General features: G+C 39.7%; 1 protein-coding gene and 1 pseudogene across 2 annotated transcripts in view; both read left to right on the top strand.

The window, feature by feature from the left end:
- Positions 1–5,696: 5,696 nt before the first annotated feature.
- LOC129069383 (mitochondrial import receptor subunit TOM22 homolog) lies at positions 5,697–6,147 on the top strand (annotated as a pseudogene).
- Positions 6,148–13,185: 7,038 nt separating this feature from the next.
- The window catches only part of FGGY (FGGY carbohydrate kinase domain containing), a 385,198-nt gene continuing 377,062 nt past the window's right edge, over positions 13,186–21,321 (top strand). The window contains exon 1 of one of the 2 annotated variants that reach the window (XM_054573901.1): positions 13,186–13,290. In XM_054573901.1, coding sequence (XP_054429876.1) covers positions 13,275–13,290 — 16 coding nt within the window. In that variant the 5' untranslated portion in view covers positions 13,186–13,274. The remainder of the gene's footprint in view (positions 13,291–21,321) is intronic. The other variant, XM_054573920.1, reaches the window with a different exon arrangement.

The raw sequence follows: 21,321 nt of genomic DNA on the forward strand, positions 1-21,321 counted from the left end.
AGCCTTTCATTTGAGCTCCCAATGCTCTATGGTGTAGGGGATGAGGGCAATGCCTTGAGACTCTGCATGGGCTGGAATGGGTGTCAGTTTCATTCTGATCTGAGGCACTCCCATGGTAGGGTTACTCATGAATTGAGACCACGGACTTCAGAATCAAAGAGACCTGGGTTTAAGTCTCACTAACTCAAGCAAGCTGGGCCAACTTTATGAGCATGTGACCCCTGTAGTGATGGCGGGGGTGGGGAGACGGCGGGCGCTGGGAAGGGGGCGAACCGTGCTCAGAAGGACTCGGAACTTGCTTCAATACTCTGCTGTCACCATCTGGAAATTCTTAATAGTTTCTCGACATGGGTTCCTGCATTTTTATTTAGTACTAGGCCCTGCAAATTATGTAGCTGGTCCTGTAAGCAAATTATTTGATTTCTCTGAGCTTTAATGTCATCATCTAAGGCACAGGGTTGAAGATGATACCTACTCCACAGGTTCCTGTGAGCTTTAGATGAGACAATGTATAGGGTCTGGCAGAAGTAACGCCTGCTTGAGTGTGGTTGGTAGGGTAATAACATGGGTGTAATAATTTAGTTTTAACTTGAACATCTCACCTAAAATGCCATACGGTATGCTTGAGTGTGATACTGTTATGTTATGGAATTACATGCTTATGATTTTATAATAAAAAATTGTAATAGGAAAGGGCGTTATCTGTGCCAGAATCTATACATATCATGCCTATCCTATAGCAAGCACCTCCCTTGCAACCAGTGTAAGTAACTGGTACTTCTTCCATGTACCAACAATTACCCTTTTCTGTACTTCTTCTATTACCCTAACTCAATACTGCATACTTGAAAAAGACAAGTTAACTTTATTATTTTTTCTTTACCAGGCATCTGATTTCTTTGGTAGCATGTAACAAACATTGTTTCTGGATAACTTAATTTAAATTCCAGAAGAAATATTTAGAATGATAACATGACTTCAAAACAAACAAAAACGATAGTATGACTGGAGAATCAGGCTTGGAAATGAACAGGAACCAAGGTTCGATCCCAGATAGAAGATTGGATCCCCGGTAGAAGAGGTCTGGCAAAGGTGGAATGCATGAACTCCTACCATTTTCAGTCTCTTCATCACTCTGCTAAAGATTAAAGTCCCAGAGAATGTGTGGCCAGGACCTAGCTTGGCCCACATGCTTACCCCCAGCCCAGGGAAGGGCAGGGCATCTGATTATAGAACCATAGATTTGGGTTGGACTGGACTCCCCAAAAGGAAGCTGAGGCACTGGTGGGAAGGGGAAAGAAGTCCAGAAAAATAAAAACAAAACAACAAATTTTCTCCAGAGTGTCTCCTAGGTATCTGGCACTCTGCTAGGGGCATTTGTGTAGTATTCACTTTACATGACATAGGAGACTTAGCACTCAGTAGGTATTTGCTGAATAAATGAATAATTGAGAAAACGTATTTAACCTTCAGACAATTCTTGGAGATAGGTAATATTTTCTCCATTCTACAAAGAAAGAAACTAAGGATTCGAGAACTTAAATCGTTTGCTCAAAATCACACAACCAATATGTGGTAGAGTTGAGATCAAAACCTGGTTCTCTCTGATTCCCAAACTCATTTTTGTGCTGTTGCCATCCTCCCTCGAAGTGTGTGTGAGACGCTGTTGTGAACCTCAGTAGCTTCTGCGGTACCTTCCTAAATCGCAGGTCTTAACACATTAGTGTTCACTCATGGATTCTCAGGAGTTCCTTTGGTCTGGGAAAAGTTTGTTTTGTAAATCTCCTCTAGTTTCAGAGGGGATGTGATGCGAACTGTGTGACCTTGGGTAAGTAAGATCCCTCAGTCTCTTCAACGCTAACAGGGTATGATAATGTTATCTCCTATAAGGTTATTGTGCAATCAGTTCAGAAGATGTTTGTGAAGCCTTCAGCACTGTTCTCACACACAGAAAGCCCTCAGAAATGACACCTTATTTGTAGTTTCACAAAAGGATAGAGAAACACGAAGAAAGTGCTGGGGGAGACATCAGGTTTCACTACCATGTTTTATCAAAATTAGGACACCACCAGCTGAACTATTCATTTACACGTCTCTTAGAAAAAGCATTGCCAGTTAAGCTAGGGCACAAAACCTTCTCATCACTTCAAATTTTTAAAACTTTTATAAATACTAAGAAAAATTTATAGACATAATAGACATGATTTAGATACATTTTTAATCAAAATCTCTTTTAGATTTATATAGATGAGTATATATTTTTTAATCACAAATTGCTCTTGTGTATATGTAAAAAGGAAAATGTAAGTAAAATACAGGTTTCTATGGTCTGTTCTACTACTAATAGCTAAATCTGGGGAAAGCACAAAGCCAGGGCAGTCTGCAGAAAGAGCCCCTTTTGAATTTCTGTGGCTCAGTTGAAACCATCTCAGGATCTGAGCTGGGAGAGAAGCAGGGAGGAGCTTGGGACTAGGGCGAGAGAGGAAGAAGCAAAGCAGCCGCCATCAGTCTTCGTCTGCTTTCCAAGTCCTTTAGCAGGTGATTGATTTTATACGCATTTTTATCTTATTTGGCCCTCACAAAACCTGTTTGTATAGTTATTCCTGTTTTCCAGATGGAAAACTGAGATTTAGTTCCGTGTCCACTGTTAAGTTGTAGACTCAGTAGTAGAACTGGGTCTCTGACTCTGCACTTTTCTACTAAAGCAGACTGGCTCCTTGGGATACACTACATTGGTTAAGGCATTATTAAGACTTCACATTCAAAATGGTTCATGCCTTCCAAAGTGCTCTTTGAGTCAAATGTTAATGTGTTTTTCTACATAATATTATCAACTGAACACTCGAGAGAGTTGGGGGATGTAGTATTTCTTAAAAGAGTGCTACACTGTTGTCTTGGGAAGTTTCTGTCAAGCCGCTGGTGCCAATTTGCAAATTTTGATGCTGGTGCTGAGTTCTGTTGGGTATTTTTTTTAATTCTATTAGGAGATACAAGTAGAAGTTTTCCAGACAACAACTAGAATGCATGTTTGTTCCTCCAAAGATACATAGGTGTTTTGTTGACTAAAATATTAATGACTGAGGTTGCCTAGCCATTTTGCCCAGAAATAATAACTCAGTACCTCCAGGCAGGCAATGCAACTACAGCATTGCTGGAGTCTGGCCATCTGACACCAGGAATTGTGAGGCATGACCTGTTTTCTGTGATGTTAAATGTTAAATAAAAATGGTCTTCTTAGAATATATGAAATAAGGCAGTAAGAAAGTTCTGGGAATTACATATTCTTAGGCCTTTTGTTTTGTTCCTTGCCTTGTCACAACTAGATTGTCACTAGCAAACTTTCAAGCATTTGAAAATACCTTAATATATACTTGTTGAATTCTCTAACTTAGCAGGTAAGAAACCTGAAGTTCAGAGAAGAACTGTGACTTAGATCTTTCAAGGAACCTCTGACTACAATAACCTGACTTCTGTTCCTTTGCCCTAAGTACTCTGCTCCATTATTTCAAAAGTCTACATATCATTGGCAGTTCTGTGCTGTCGTGTCACTAAAATCTCCACAGTATTCTCTAATTGTTCACTATCTATTCTGGATATTTCCAATTGCTTTCGTTTTCTTGGCATGTAAGTCCCAAATCAAAGATTCTCACTTCTTCATTGCCACTCTCATACCTGCCCCCACCTCTGCCTCCTCAGGCAGCTAACTGTTTCAGGTTTTGTTCCTATTCTTCTCATGGAGCTCATCGTATTGTTAGATATGAATTTATTTATGTTAAAAGCATTTTTAATGGAAAATTTCAAACAGATACAAAATGAATGGAATAGTTTCATGAACCTCTTCAGCAATTACATCCTGCCATTCCAGAACCTTCTCATCACCTCCCATCACTCTCAACCCCAACAATAATTTTTATTTAAAAAATTATTTATTTATTTATTTAGTTATTTTAGAGAGGGAGAGGAAAGGTAGAGAGAAAGAGAGAGGAAGAGAGAAACATCAATTTGTTGTTCCAGTTATTTACGCATCCATTGGTTGCTTCTTGTACGTGTCCTGACTGGAGATCAAACCCACAACATTGGTGAATCAGGGCAATGCTCTAAACAAGTGAGATACCCAGCCATGGCTACTTCTTAATAATTTGTTTCATTTGGTGTAAAATTTACATGTAATGCAATGCACAATGACAAATGAATATGCTCTTGTAACCCACACATCTATCACGGTTTTGTACATTTCCACCATTCTAGAAAGTTTTCTCCTGGCTTTTCAGAGTCAGGCTTCCTGTTACCTTCTACCCTTTCACTCTCCAGGCAAACTCAGGCAATTTTTTTCATCATGAATTATTTTACAATGGGTTAGTTTAGAACTTCACATAAATGCAATCATATAGTATGTACTCTTTCATGTCTAGCTCTTTTTGCCTGACATACTTTCTATGAAATTAATTTATGTAATTGTATATACCAGTACTTTATCCTTTTTTTGTGACTAATATTCTGTTGTATGGATATACTACAGTTAGTTTATCCATTCTCTTGTTAATAGACATTCGGGTTGTTTCCAGTTTGGAGCTATTAATAATAAAGTTTCTATTAACATTCACATTCAGATATTTTTTTGTGAATATATATTTCCATTTCTCTTGAGTTAATAACTAGGAGTGAATTACTGGGTCATAGTGTAAATAAATGCTCTTGTAAACTGGTTGTACCATTTTACATTCTTATCAGGAGTGTAGGAATGTACATGGTTTGGCTGCTCCACGCTATTTCCAATCTTTGTTGTCTGTCTTTTTAATGTTAGCCATTCTAGACACTATATGGCGGTATCTTATTGTGGTTTTTATTTGCATTTCTCTGATAAACAGTGATGTTGAGCACCATTTCATGGGTTTATTGCCCATTCATGTGTCTCCTTTTATGAATTGTCTGTCCAAGCTTTTTGTCCTTTTTAAAAAAATTAGTATGTTTATTTATCATTGCATTGTAGTCATTCTTTATATGTATAATCTTTTCAGATATATGTTTTATGACTATTTCTCTCTACTCTATGGCTTGACTATATGTTTGCTTAACAGTGTCTTTTGATAAAGTTTATTTAATCAAACTTTTATTTTATATGCCATCTGCATCTCTAGGCTCTTAGAGGGTTTCTAGAGGAAAAGAATAGGAATTTTTTTTTCTTCATCTTATGCCTCCAACCTTCAGCAGAGTCTGCCTTATGAGTCTAGCACTAAGTTTTGTGGAAGAAGTCAGGGGGAAATAAATATTTCCATGTCTGTCTATTATCTCTTTGGGAGATCATCCCTGACCTCACTACTCGATGCTTCTGGTTCAGGTGAGGCTCCCTTCTTTCTAACCCATACTTAGGGATGGGCACTTGGCCCAAACTAAGTCAATCAAAGCCTTTTCTAGCATTCCTGCAAAAAAGAAGAGCATGGAGATAGCCTCACCCTCCTCTCACCAGGACATTATCAGGACATTGTAATGCTAAAGCCATTGCTGTCCATCTTTGTTACCAAATGGATTGATCCTACTCAAGCATGAATTCAATACAGGACTTAAGAAACGAAAAATGAATCTGCAAAAACAAAAAAAATTAATTTCTTTCAGAAGTGGACTATTTGTTAAGTAAAATTGTTTTAATAGAATTTGTAATGTAAAATTGATAAGGGAGAGTTGTTCTGGTTAAAGACATGTGTATGGGTCCCCCTACAGCCACGGCTGCCACCATTGCTGCCGCTGGTCCTGGGCTCCTCTGTCCCCAAGCGAATTGCTTCTGAAAAGCGATGTCTAGAAGACTGAGGAGGAGCAGGAAGAGGAAAACTACAAGAAGCTAGACAAGACCCCATTGGAGGGACTCTGGGGTCTGATAGAGAAGTTTCCTGAGAAGATCCAGTCTGCAGCCGGAGCCACTTTTGATCTCTCCCTCTTTGTGGCTCAAAAAATGTACAGGTTTTCCAGGGTAGCCTTGTCAATTGGGACAACTTCCTTCATGATTCTTGTTCTTCCTGTTGTCTTTGGACTGAGATGTTGCAAAGGGAGAAACAGCAGCAACTGCAGCAGAGGCCGATACTTCTAGGGCCTAATACAGGGCTGTAAGGAGAAATGCCAGGGGCCCTACCTTCACTTTCTGGAAAGATCTAGATTGTTACTGCTATATCGGACCTGTCTTGGTGGGGAAGTCTGAAAATTCAGTAGTGTTTGAAATGCTAAGTTAAAAAAAAAACAAACTTTGGTACATCGACCTATCTAAACCTGGTTGGGAGAATTTTCGCCATGTTGTCTCACGGAGAGACTCCCTACTTGCAGCTGTGCCCTCCAAGCTACCCAGCTTACTACCTCTGTCCTCCCTCTGATACCAGAGTGCAGCCACGCAGATGGCTACCCCAGCTCTGGCCATCCCGCGTCTTTCACTAAATTACTCCTGGCCAGAAGATCTCAGTATCTCATTGTGGGGAAGGAATGGACACCATGGGGAAGAATGTATCCCTGACCATTAACGACAGCTTTATTTTTATGTGCACACAATATGAAATACAAAATGCATTACAGCTGTAGTGTAAAAGCAGCCACTGTGAACTTCTACGTGTGTTGGCAAAGAGGGAGGGCTGGCAGCAGCTTAGACCCCAGGATGGGCACTGTGGAGGGCAGAGCAGGGGCTCACTTGCTCTGCGCATGTTGGCTGTTAGACCCGTGCATGTCTAAGAGAGAAAAAAGTCAAGCTCATTTTTGTATTTAAATATTAAAAATGATTCCAAATGAAAAAAATGTTTATTATGTATGACTGTGTGTATATTTGTCTGTGGGTCTGTGTATAAGTATGTTTGTGTGTGTGTGCATGTATGTATCCATGTGATCTGTATGCCTGTGTGTGTTTTTTATTTATATGTGTGATGTATAAGTGAATATGAGACTGTGTGCATATGTATGTGTATGTGCATAAGTGTGTTTGAGTGCACATGTGTTCGTCTGGTTTGAATGTGTGTCTATATCTCTGCATGACTGTATTTGTGCTGCATGGATATTTCCGTGCACTATATTGTGGTTTAGTTTGTGTGTCTGTGTGTCTGTTCATGATGGTATATGATATGAGTTTGTGTGTGTATGTATGTGTCCATGTTGTATGTAGTGTGTATACATGTCTACATGTGTATTTGTATCATTATGCGTATGTACTTGAGCTCGTATGTATGGGTCTGTGGGTATGTTTGTATGACTCTATGTGTGTATGTGTTTAGTAAAAGGATACAGCTACCACTATGCCACTCTATACTTGGTGCCAATTAAGAAAAGTTGCCCTGTCCGGTGGGGCAGGAGCAGTTCAGAGGTAGTTTGGCCAGCAAAGTAGGGACTGGAGAATAGAACAACTTGGCAGGAGTGGAAGGCAACTTGGAAGGCCTGGAAGTTCCCTCAGCCTCTCCTCTCTATGCAGGCACCTTCCCATAGGACCTAGTCCGAAAATTAGCTAAACCAATGTTCTCTAATGGTTTCCAAGTGACATTTTTCTAGAGAAGTTCATGGCACAGTTCCTCCCGCTGAGGGCCAGACACGGCCCAGGCTCAGGGGTTTGAGCAAGCACTCCCAGCAGGCCATCTGTCTCCCCCTCCCTTTGGCCTTGTCATCTCATGGCCCTGGACTCTCTTCTTCCACCTGTTGTCTCGTTCCAGAAGAATGCTTGTTGGGGTTTAGAGTTGCACATTGCTGTCATGGCTCATCACATAGTTTGCACTTTTATTAAAATGACTCATGGCCAAAAGGCTGTGGAATTGTGATTAGGTGGTATTAAGGAAGAAAGATATAGATGGTATAAAACTCAGTTAGATCGTGAGTGAAGTCTTAGAACTGGGGAGTGGGTGAGCAGCTTAGATCTGGAAGAGAAAACCGGTGCTATAGGTGGAAACCAGTAAGATTATTAGGACTTGCAATCATCTGAGATCTTTATATCCAACATGAGCATCTCTGCCCACTTTAGCTTCTCAGCAGAAACTCCCTCTTCAGCAGTTGGACATGTGGTGTCTTGTGATAGATGACCTAGGGCATGTTGCTCCACCGTTCTGAGCTTCTGTTTCATCAGCAATAATCCCTACTCCCTGACATGGGTGGCTGGGAGACACTGCACATGAGGTGCTGAGCGCAGTGCGAGTTAAGTGTCAACACCGTCTTTTCTTTCCCTTGGCACTCCATCCCCCCTCTTCTTCTCACCAGCCTTGGGGTGCCCATAGCACTTTCACCTGTACTTGTGGTAGAGCATCTAGCTCTGACTTAGCCCTTAGCAAATACTCAGGATTCAATTGAGTAAAGAGATGAAGGCAGGCAGGCAGGTAGATAAAGGACAAGCAGGAAATAGCAGGTAAGTAATAAAGTAAATTGGAACATTTTCCCATCTTTGGAAATGAGCTACTGGCACCCCTTAGAGATGAGTGTTGAGCAAATAAATTATTTTGTGTATAAAATATGGCTCTAGGTGCCAGTTAGGGTGGGGGAGCTCAGCAGACCCTTCTAGGCAGTGTTTTACCCTTACTGACCACCTGTTGGGTGTCCAGTGAACTAGTTCAGTTACTTTCCTTCTGAGATGACAGTGTGGATTTGGAAGACTTCAAGTGTGCATGCAGTGGCACCTGTTCCTGCCAGAGGATCAAGTTTAGGGAGGCTTAAAGGAATCTGAGTTGAGAAAGAAAGGGACAGAGACAGGAGAAAAGTTAGATTAATAGTGAGGGACCCAGTGGACAGGTAAGGGCTGTCACCACCATAAATGTATACCTACCAATTATATACCTGCTGTTACACAGAGCACTGTGTTAGCTGCTGAGATTGTAAAGTAAAAGTCATACTTCTTGTCCTGCAGAAGTGTCCAATACGGGGACTGGAATCGGGTAAAAGACTAAGGAGTATGGAGCACAAACTATCTATTTAGCACTGGCACAAATGTTTTAAGATGCATCTCAAGAAAGAAACATTATTCTCCAAGGAAACTAAAGTGTAGAGAGGGTAAGAAACTTTTTCCAGGTCACCCAGCAAACACGTAGACCTGGGAGAAAAAGACAGGTTTACCTGGTTCTCAGGGCCGTGTGCGGCTCTCAAGGCTATGAGAAAAGGCATCGGGGCAAGCATGTCGAAGAGAATTAACTTTACAAGGGTTCCCAGGGTCGGTGCCATACAAGTAATGGAGAATGACTGCTGCAGGAGGCCAGGAGAAAAGAGATGTATGGAGACCTCAGATTGCAGAGGGAGTAGGTCCTCAAATAGATACTGAAGGCAGAATAGAAATCCCGTAAGAGGAAGATGGAGGGAGAGGCTTTTCAGGTGGGAAGAGTCAAATTATGAGCAAAGGTGGGGGGTGGAAAAATTCTCACCCTCTGGGTTTGTGTTATGCAGTGTGGAGTGCTGGAGAAAGCACGGCACGCTCCAAACTGACTGATAGTGCAGCAGCAGGTCAGGCACCCAATCTCCCTAACTAAGCCTCAGTTTTCCTATCTGTACAATGATTGTGATCATAGCCACCTAGCAGCACTGTTGAAGACGCAAAACAATGTATTCAGGGAAACTGTTTCCACAAAATTGCTGATCGAATTAGTCCTCGATCTAAGGCATGTAGTATCCTATTTCCTCTCTCATAGCATCCTATTTTCCTTTCTGCTTGCAACTGAATCACTTTTATATCTGTGTGCTTATTTATTGAATGTCTATTTTATGACTGTAAATTCCATGAGGACAGAAACAATTCTGTTCTTCTCAACACCGTCTCTTTAGTGTCTAGAACAGTAGGCACTCAGTAAGTCTTTGTTAAATGAATGAACACATAAATGTACAAATGAATAAATGAACTCATGAATAAACGAATAATTATATCTATTTCTGTGCCATGACTCCAAGAATCTCAGGGAAATTACGTCTTTTCTCTGGTGAGAGGGCAGGCTGCTAAAGCAGGGAAAGCCTTCAGAGAATGTAGTTAGAGAATCACAGGGCCTCCACAGGTCATCAGAGAGAGTATCAGATCTCCCGTCTGCCTCCTGTTGTTGCACATAATTGTCTCTGAGCGGGAAGAAAATTACACAAACTTGCAGTTCAGCTCGTTCCAGGGTTTCACAACCCAGCTTTTTCTGTCTTGCTTAAATCTAATGTGCTGCTTCACTAGTGTGACTTGCGATGTGCCAAGTGGAAAATGACTCTGCATGATCCCAGGCTGCCTGGCAGTAACCCTGAGTGAATGTCTAGACTTCTCAATGATAAAGTCTTCTAATCTAGTGCAACACAATAACCCTTTTTGCAGAGTGGGGAGGAGGGAAGGGGAGAAACAGATATACTAATAATTACTAGGCATTTGATGCATGCATTCTATGAGATCCATGACAGAGATAAGCAGAGAGAACTGAAGGGTACAGTGGAGGCTCTACAGTCCCTAGGTGAGGCAATGTAAATACAGTTAGATAACATTTACAGCTTTCAGAAATGTGATTACATATGTAATCTTATCTTAGTCCCCCTGCAGCCATAAAAAACAAGAAAATATGGATAATATTTGCATTGTTATTTGTTTCTAATATATAAGGAAATGGAGGCAACTGGGGACAGTCCAGGATATGGAGCTGGTTTCAGCTGTAGATATGAACTCACTGCCCAGGTCTCATGACTATCAGTTTAGGGATCTTTCTCTTAGACTGCACTGTCATGAACTGGCCTTTATATTGGTCAACAGCGTGGGCATGCCTGCATTGCCACAATCCCTCTGCCTTCTATAATGTATTTCCAATGCAGTTTTGTGATGGAATATCACAACTGAATAAATCAAGGGTAAACAAGCTAAGGTCTGTGGGCCACATTGACCCATTGCATGCTTTTGTAAAAAAAAAAAAAAAAAGTGTTATCGAAACATAGCCAGACCCATTCATTTTCTCTTATCTATGGTTGTTTCTGCAGTATAAAAGCAAAGTTAAATAGCTGCAACAGAAATTGTATGATTCACAAAGCTTACATCTTTACTGCTTGGTCCTTTATAAAAAAAAAAAGTCTGCCACCCATAGAATAAATAAGTGGAATGTTTCATTCATCATACACAGTGAGCCTTAATTGAAGAAGGGAATGAGAATTGGCTTCAGAATTTCATCTTTGTCACTTAGCTGGATGACCTTGAACCACTTGTTTATATTCTCTGGTCTTGTTTCTGCACCTATCACCTTGTAGAGTTGCTGTAGGATTATCATGAGGTAAGGTATATGTATTATGATGAGGTTTGGCCCCATGTGACAGAAAGCACAAAATACAAGTGTCTCGCACAAGACAGCATGGAAGTTGCTAGTGGTTGCTGGTCTAATGTTGAATGGTGTGAGAAATCCAAATCCTTCCATCTCCTTGATTTCCTGGGTGTGCCTTTCATTTTTCAGGTCCTTTCATGGTCCAATATGGCTGCTGGCTTTCTGGCCACTGTGCAGTTATTGCCATTACTACTAATGATAGTATGATAATTAGAGGAAACACACCAATAATCAAATACAAAAAGCCTAGAAACAGAGACCTCAATAAAGACCAGGCAGCAAACTGTAATTAATTCAAATCTAGCCAATGTGAGACCTCCTGCCATTGAGGCAAACAGTATATTTCATTTATTCCATTCCTGGGGGTATACTGAGGAAGATGAGGAAGCCATGTTTTACCTGTATTCATAATCTAACACTTTACAAAGCATAATTCATATTTATTACTTTATTTTCTCTTAACAATACTCTGGAAAGGTAAGATGAAGAGGTCTTAATATTATTATTTCTACTGTATGCTATGATTCACATAGGTGCTAAGTAGCCAGATTCCAGTACCTCTTATCTTCCCAAAGATTAGATCTTCAGATACTTGTTGAAAATGGAAGGCAAAGAATCGTTGCATGTAAGAAAGAAAATGATCCCAAACCAGGACCCCTAGCAACCAATCACCTGGCTCTGCTTCATTGAGCCAGTACCCTCACTTGTAAAACAAAGACAAGAGTATCTGTTGACTTCTGGGTTTGCTGTGAGGATAGCAGGCAGTGACTATAACGCACACAGCACACAGGCCAGGTCATTAAAATCACTGTCATTAAATGGACTTCTCATACCTGGCGTGTCCTTGGAAAGGCACTTCATTTACTGGACACCAGTTAACTTTTCTCGGAAAACAAAGGGCTTGGATTCAGCCATTTGCTAAACTATCTTCCTTATCTTGAATCTCATCAACTGGGAACCTGCTTTTCAAAAGGAAACAGCTCATATAGGAGGTCAGGTTGGAATTCTCCCTCTGGTTAAGAGCTAGCTGTGTGTCTCTGGACAGGCTGAACGCGTTTCTGACCTTGTGCGTCTCTAAGATAGTGACAAATAGTATCTAGATTATTATAAAGGCAAGGATTGTGAGGATAAAATTAGGTAGGTGTGTCCATGACCCACAGGTTGTAACTTCTTCAAAGCAGGGACCTATCTGCTTTGTAGATTTAGAGATTGTGATCCCACTTCAGAGGGCTGGCCACAGGATGAGTAAATTCTGTCCAGTATCAGGAACAACACCTGGCACAAAGTAAGCATTCAAAGAACATTTTTAAATTATTTTTTCCACACTCGCCCACAACAGTCCTGGTGTTCAGTAAATGGTGGTTAAAGATAAGTTTGTGTAGGTGAGTACCGTGAAATGAGCCCCCAGAACGGGAAATTCTCAGCTGGAGCAGACAAAGCCCCATCGATGCCTTTAAACGTACAGTGGGCGAGGAGTTACCCAAGCGAGGTTGTGCTCCGCACCACCTACTAGCTGGACAGGGTTCAAGGCGACAGCGGACCGGCACGGGCCAATCCCGGGCCGGGTTCAAAAGACCAATCCGGGCGCATTTTACAGGGGCCGCGGCTGGCCGGGGGCGGGGTCTGGTGCGGGGCGGGGCCTCAGCCTCCAACTGGGACCGCCCAGTCCCTTTGCGGTGCGGCTCCGCGCGGCCACCTGCAGAGCCTGCTAGCTGAAATGTAATTTCAGATTGGACAAGTAAGTGACCCTCCTCTTATTCCCACGTGTGCATCAGGGGCTTTTGCAGACGCGCAGCGCGCACGTTAGCCAATCGGAGAGCGCACCGGCCTAAGGCTGCCTCCTTTTTTCTGCGGTCGCCGCCGCCTCTTCCTGTTCCTGGGCTGGCTGATTAAGTCTCATTCCCGCCGGGCCTGGGTTCCGGAGACGTTATTGAGTTCCCAGTGTTGTCTCCCGGGTGAGGTGTCCGACCACCCTACGGGAGAGTCGGTCTTTACTGCATCCCCAAGGCTGCGTTTGAGATGTCTGGAATCCGAGGTCTCCTGCCATCACTGCCCAGTTAACTCACTTCCCCACCCCACCCCACTCCACCCTAACCCTGCCCCATCTCTTAACCCCCATCTTCCCGACTTTTAGAATATTTTCCCTGGCATTTTTGAGCCTTTGAATTAAAATCTGGCTACCTAAGGTATTTTAAGGCCTGCACTGCTTGTAACTCTAAATGCTTTCAACAACTTACGATGTTTGAGGTGCAGTTTAGTTTAGATGGTATAATACTCTTTGGTTACAGTTATCCCGGGTAGGAAAGCCCAGGGGGAAATCGTTCCATTTTTATTAATTTCCCTTCTTTTAAGGGATCAACACGATGCAAAATGATGAATTTACTTAATCATTGGTTATTTCTCATTAAAGCTCTTCTCCTGTCTTAACTAATTTTGTCTCTAAATTAAAGGGCCAGCCATTACCAAGAAATGGAAGAGCCATCATCATTTGGTTCATTTGAAAAATGAGAGTTCAGGATGGAGGAAGCGATTATGCTTTTGAACTGCAAATCTTCTCTTAGTATGTGGCTGTTATTTAGACGGAAGAGTTTTGCTTTGTTTTGCTTGCTTTGCCTTACATTCCCATAAACCACCTTGTGTATATCCTGATTTTTTACTTTTGAAATTGCCACCTGGATTTTCCAGCCTTATAACTTGCCTCTTAGTCTTCTGGGAGTCTCCTGTTAATGAGGCCCTCTGCTTGGCTCTTGACCTGATGGCCATGGCTGGCTTTGGGAGGGACTGGCTGAGGAGAACCTCCTCCTAGTAGGAGCCCAGAGGACTCTTTATTAAAGATGATTGGAGGAAACAGACCAGAGAGGTTGAGAAGGGCCTGGAGATTGATCCCCGGCGGGTAGAAAGGTTGGGAGCCTCCATGGCTGGATTTGGATGTCAAACATGTATATTTGGAGAAGGGAATAACCTGGAGGTGGAGATCTGTGTCTCTAGATTAAATTAACTGGGAGGACACGGGGCTTTCTTAGAGGCAATCTTAATCTTTGCTGTGGGCCTCATATTTTCCTAGAATCTTGTTCCTTTTCCCTAACCTTTCTCTTAGTTCAAATCACAGTTACCAGCTGGTTTTGAAAACAGTTTGAGGTAATGAACCCTGCTCTTACACTCTCAGCCAGGGTGGGGGCAACACCCCTCTTCCCAGGGGACTTGATATAATTATTTTATCAGAATGTACTACAGAGATCATTTAACCCTAACCCCTCAACTGCCCACCTTTTTATAAGATGGGATATAGAATCAACCCAGGTTGTGAAAGAGGAAAGGAGGAGGTCATCCAGACCAGTGCTTCAGTTCTTTCATTTGTTGACTACCCTTGTGGCATGTGTGATAGGTACTGGGAAAATAAAGACAACTGAGACTTAGTCTTTGCTTTGAAGCTTTCATCCAGTCAACTTCTATCTAGTCTGATGAGGGAGTTTATATCATAGTGAGATTAGTATTGTGACAGGTTATGCAGAAGATGCTCAGGGGTTGAGAGAAGGGCAAATGGTCCAATATGGGGCTTTGGGGAAAGCTTCCCATAGGAGATAATAACCAAGCTGAGTTATAAAGCCTCGCTATGAGTGGAGTGGGAAAGGATTTGGGTTTATTTGACTTGGAAAGGGTTTGTGCAAAACTATATTGCCTGTTGATTAGCATGGCTCATCAGGAGACGTGAGGTGGAAATCACCACAAAGGAGGGTGGGTGGGTGAATCATGTTAAGAGAATTTGAAATGTATCTCCCGTGTTTTGGAAAATTAATACTGGCTGCAGGATGAAGGCTGGAGAAAGACTATTATGATACAGGTGAGAAATGAGTTAGGGTAATTGTTATGAAATGGAGAGGGATTAGGAGAACAGAATGGTTAGGAATTAATCACTGATTGACTGTAGGGGATGAAGAAAGAATGTGGTAGTCAAGGTTCCATGGGGAAAAGCAGGCATTCTTAATGGGGGTATTTTTGAACAGCTTTATTGACATACAATAAACTACATATTTAAAGTGTCTAATTTGATAATTTTTGACATAAGTATATATCCATGAAATCATCATCACAATTAAGATGAAGAATATTTCTAATACCCCCAAAGATTTCTTGTGTCCCTTGGTAAGCCCTCCCTCCCTAGTACCACCCCTCCCCCAAAGCAACCAGTGATCTACTTTCTGTCACCATAGATTAAGATTTTTTAGAATTTCATCTAGGGGGTCATATAATATGTATATTTTCTTGTGTGATGGCTTTTACTCAATCGTCTTGAGATTCATCCATGTTATATGTACATATGTGGTTCATTCCTTTTTTACTGAGTAGTATTTCATTGGGTTACTACTATTATGCTTTGTTTTTCCATTTACCTGTTGATAGATATTTGAATTATTTGTTGCTTTTTGGCTACTACAAGTGAAGCTGCTATGATTGTTTGTATACACGGACATGTGCTTTCATTTCTCTTCGTTAAATACCTGGAAGTGGAATAAATAGTTCACGTGTGAATTGTATGTTTAACTTTTTAAGAAACAGTCACCTGTATTTCAAAGCGATGGTGCCATTGTACATTCTCCTTAGCAGTGGGTGAAACTCTAAGTTGCCGCTACACTCTGTCGTCACTTTTTAATTTTAGCCATTCTAATGTGGAATCCTGTTACGCGGTTTTAATGTGTATTTCCCTAATGACTAATAATTTCAGGCTTCTTATATATTCTCATTATAAATCCTGTGTCACAGCTGAGTCTTTTCATTTTCTTAACCATCTTTTGAAAATCAGAGCTGTTAATTTTGATAAAGTCTAATTTATCAATTTGTAATTTTGATGATGTCTATTTTGTCAGATTATTCTTTTATAGATGATGGTTTTGGTGTTATATCTGAGAAATCATGCCTAGACTGAGGTCTCAAATATTTTCACCTATTGTTTTAAGAAGCTTTATTGTTTTTCGGTTTTACATTAAATCCATGACTCATTTTAAGTTAAATTAATCTGTGGCACCAGATGTGGAACAATGTTTGTTTGTTTGCATATCAATTGTTCCAGCATCATTTGCTGAAAAGCCTGTCCTTTGCCCATTAAATTGCCTTTGCACCTTTATCAAATCGATTTACCATGTGTATATGTGGGCTTATTTTTGGTTGTTTTATTCTCTTCTATGGAGCTTTTTGTCTATTTTAATGCCAATATCACATAGACTTCATGACTATTGTTATGTAATAAGTATTAAACTCAAGTAATGTAAGTCCTTCAACTCTGTTCTTTTTAAAAGTTGTTTTGGTTATGGTAGGTCAGTTACATTTCCATGTTAATTTTACAGTCATTCTGTCCATTTCAAACTGAAGACCTGCTTAGATTTTAATTGGACTTTTATTAAATCTATACATTAATTTGGGGGGGAAATCGACATCTTAAATATTGAGTCTTTTGACATATGGACACAGTATACCTCTTTTTTTAAAATTTTTTATTTTTAAATCATGTTTATTCTATTACAGTTGTTTCAAATTTTCCCCCTTTGCTCTCCTCCACCCATCGCACCCCACCTCCTGCTCCCATAGTCAATTCCTACTCTCTTGTCCACGTCCATACTTGTTTAGTCCCTTCTCCTTCTTTCCACCATTGTCCTGCTTCCCCATCCCCTCTGGTATCTTTCAGTCTGTTCCATGTTTCCATGCCTGTGGTTTATTTTGTTCGTTAGTTTATTTTGTTGAATAGATTCCACTTATAGGTGAGATCATATGGTACTAGTCTTTCACCGACTGGCTTATTTCATTTAGCATAATATTCTCCAGTTCCATCCATGTTGTCGCAAAAGGCAGTTCTTTCTTTATTTTTAAATGCAGATTGACTTTATTTATTTATTTTTTTAAATGTCAAAATCCATTATAAAATATTAAAAAAATTCAATCTATTATAAAGTCTCAGCAATTAAAACAACATGATGCCAGCACAGAAATAATCAAGTAGATCAATGAAATAAAATGAGCATTCTAGAAACAAATGTATATATCTGTCTAATCATAATGTGGCGTATGATTCAATCGATATTTCAAATCAATGAGTAAAATAAGGCTTATTAAAAAATAAGGTGCATGGACCACTATTACTTGAAATAAAACAAATATAGAGCCATATTTCACACATTATACAAAAAATAGGTGAGTTAAAAATCAATATGTTAAATCTAAGGAGTTTTAGGAGAAAACACAAAATAATATTTTTCTTAACCTGAAGTAAAATATTCAAAATATAAAGTAAAATTTTGAGAATATGATTACATGAAACATTTAATACTATACAATAATATACATATAAAAAGTTAAAGGAAAGTAATAGAATAGGAAAATATTTGCAACACATCTAGAAAAGGGTTAATTTTTGTTTTTAGGGAAAACATTCTGCAAACATTTAATCAAAAAATGGATAGAGAATATTAAAAAGTCATTTAAAGCTTTTTAAAAATAATAGAAATAAGCTAGAAATATACAAAAACAGGTTTAGTTTCGACAAATAATAAAATAACAAAATAGCACATCATTGTCACGATCAGATTAATAAGTATTAAAAATATTGGTAATACCACATATTGGTGATTGTGAAAGGAACTGGATATTGTTAGATTCTTTTCCTTCATCTTCTTAAAGCAGTCCCTTCAGCATATTTTCTAATGCTGGTTTGGTGGAGGTGTATTCTTTTAGCCTTCTTTTGTCTGGGTAACTCTTTATTTTGCCTTTCATTTTAATTGAGAGCGTTGCTGGGTAGAGAGAGCAGCCTTGGTTGCAGGCCTTTTCTTTTCATGACTTGGAATATTTCCTGCCATTCCCTTCTGGCTTGCAGTGTTTCTGTTGAGAAGTCAGCTGCCAGCCAAACTGGGGCTCCCTTATATGTTACTACCTCTTTCTCCCTTGCTCTCTTTAGGATTCTTTGTTTGTCTTTGATAGTTGCCATTTTAATTATGTTGTGTCCTGGAGTGGGTCTCACTGGGTTCCTATTGAATGGGACCCTCTGTGCTTCCTGGACTTGTGGGACTTTTTCTCTCCTCCAATTAGGGAAGTTTTCCATCATTACTTTTTCCAACAGGTTCTGTTTGCCTTGCTCCTCTTCTTCTCCTTCTGGTATCCCTATTATGCGGATATTACATTTCAGGTTGTCCTGCATTTCTCTCAATGCCTCTTCATTCTTTTTGAGTCTTTTTTACTTTTTTGCTCTTTCTGGGAACTTTTTTTTTACCTTATCCTCCAGCTCGCTGATTCATTCCTCTGCTTTATCTAGCCTGCTCTTGATTCCGTCTACTGTGTTCTTCAATTCAGAAATTGTATTCTTTAATTCTTCTTGCCTCTTAGTGAGTTTCTATGTCCTTTTTCATACTGATATAGTTTGCAGTAAGTTCCTTGTAGTTTCCCTGTTGTTTTTTGTAATGCTCTCTGAGCTCACTGAGCTCATTGAGCTTCCTTAGAACCATTGTTTTGAACTCAGTATCTGATAGTTTACTTGCCTCTATTTCATTTAGTTCTCTTTCTGAGGATTCCTCCTTTCCCTTCTACTGGGGAGTGTTTCTTTGTCTTCCCATTATTTATGAGACTTTTTTTTTTTACTTCTGCTACTTAAATTGATCTGTGTTGACTTCCTGACTTTGTGGTGTAAACTTCTGTGGTAGGAGACTGCTGTTTTTTCTTTCTGGATCTGCCTCTGATGATGTCAGATGTTGACCCTGCCTGACGTTAGGCAGTCTGTTCGAGACTTCCAGGAATCTGCTGTCTGTGGCTGTCTCCTTCAGCTATTAACCTAGTCATTCTGCACTCAGCAGTCAGGCTTAGACACCACAGGGCGGGGCAGAGTCCCTCCTGGGGTCAGGGTTATTGAGTCCTCCTCATGCTGCTGCCACTCAGGGGAGTAGCCTGCCTGAGCCAGAGGGCTGTTGCCATATGGGGGAGGAGTCAGCACTGGGATCCCGCCGGCTACTCTCTCCATTCTCTCCCCAAAGCCTCCATCTCCAGTCTCTCCACAAGTGTCTCTAGACCACTGTGTCCTCCCTTTATCCAGGGATCTACTATCTGTGGCTGCCACTCTGTACTCAGTAGTCAGGCTTTAACACTACTGGGGCAGGGCTGAGTCCCTCCTGAGGGCGAGGCTATTGTGGACACAGTATATCTCTTGATTTATTTAGGTTTTCCTTAATTTCAGCTATGTTTTGTAGCTTTCAGTAGATAGATCTTGCACATTTTTGTCAGACTATCTGTAGGTATTTTATACTTTTTTCATGTAAATGATATTGCCTTAAAATTTCACTTTTCAATTGTCTGTTGCTAGTTGTGTATTGATCATGTATCCTACAACCTTGCTAAACTACTTATTAGTTCTCTTAGCTTTTTTGTAGATGCTATCAGATTTTCTATGTAGGTAATCATGTTATCTGTAAATAAAGACTTTTACTTCTTGCTTTCAGTGAGAATGCCTTTTATTTCTTTTTCTTGCTATAGTGCACTGGCTAGAAGCATTTTAAAAAAATCATTAACAATGATGTTTGATATTAGTGTATATTCTTTGTTGAGGCCTTTTATCAGTTTTAGGAAGTGTCATTCTATTTCTACTTTCCTGGGAGGTGTTGTTTTTCTGGGTATTTGTTTTTAAATGAACAATGGATATTATATTTTGTCATTTTTTCAGTTTTTTCTATAACTTTTGAGATCATTTTTTAATTCTTAATATGATAAATTATTGAGTTGGCCAAAAAGCCCATTTAGTTTTTTCCATAAAATAACAGACACATTTTTTATTTTCACCAATAACTTTATTGATTTGGATATTTTGATTATATTGGCTATTTCCTGCTATTGGCTTCTATTAGGTAGAGGCCAGAGGTGCTGCTAAATATTTTCCAAAGCATAAGACAGCCCCACAGTAAAGATTTATTTGACCAAAATGTCAACTGTGCCAAGAAGCTTTGCAAACCACTTTTGACACATTTGATCAGTCACAGCACCTTCTTCATACACTGCACATCTTTGTCTGTGTCTGTGTTGCAGTTGTGTTTCACCTTTCTTGAAATAATAAAGCATAATATACCAAAAATGTTGTGTAATTTTTCTATCTTCGGTATTAAAATGGCTGCACAAAAATTCACCAATTTTGATTTTTTAAAAAATGCATACTGATATGACAGCTGCCACAATACAATCTAACAAAATTATTTTGACAGACTTAGAGACAACTAAGCACTAGTAGAGTCATTGTACAGAAAAAACTAAATGAACTTTTTGGCTAACCCAATACATTCATTGATTTTTTTTTTTTTTTTGATATATTAAACTGACAGTGTATTCCTGAGATAAATCCCACTAGGTCAGGATCTATTATCCTTTTTATATTTTATTGGATTCTATTTAGTAACATTTAAAAAATTTTTGCACTGAATCCACTGAGCCACACCATCCAGGGCTCCTTCTGATTTCTCATGGTGGAAGAGGAGGCCATGTATTTGAGACCTCTCTCCTAATATAGACATTTGATATTTTAAATTTCTAAGTACTACTTCAGCTTAATCCTACCACTTTTGCTGTTTTTTATTTAGTAAAAATCTTTTTAGGTTTTTTCCATTTTTATTTTTGATCATGGGTTGTATAGAAGTTTGTTATTCAGTTTCCAGATATTTGAGGACTTTGCACATATCTTTCTATTATTGATTTATAATTTAATTCTGTGTGGTCACAGAACATACTTTGTATGACTTGAATCCTTTTAACTTTTGAGACTGTTTCATGGCCCAGAATGTGGTCTGTTTCAATAAATGTCCCAAGTGCACTTGAAAAGAATATGTATTCTTCTCTTATTAGGTAGAGTGCTTTTTATAAATACATCCCTAAAAGGTCAACTTTATTGACTGCTACTTATTCTATCAATAATTGAGAGAGGGTATTGAAATCTCATGATAATTGTGGCTATATGCATTTCTCCTTGAAATTCTATCAGATATTGTTTTATGTATTCTGATGTACAGTTATTAGGTGCATTTTAATATTTAGGATTGATAGGTTTTCTTGG

The sequence above is a fragment of the Pteronotus mesoamericanus genome, unplaced genomic scaffold, assembly GCF_021234165.1.
Source record: "Pteronotus mesoamericanus isolate MK-2021 breed Mesoamerican mustached bat unplaced genomic scaffold, CSHL_Meso_final contig_105, whole genome shotgun sequence".
NCBI classification, from domain to species: Eukaryota; Metazoa; Chordata; class Mammalia; order Chiroptera; family Mormoopidae; genus Pteronotus; species Pteronotus mesoamericanus.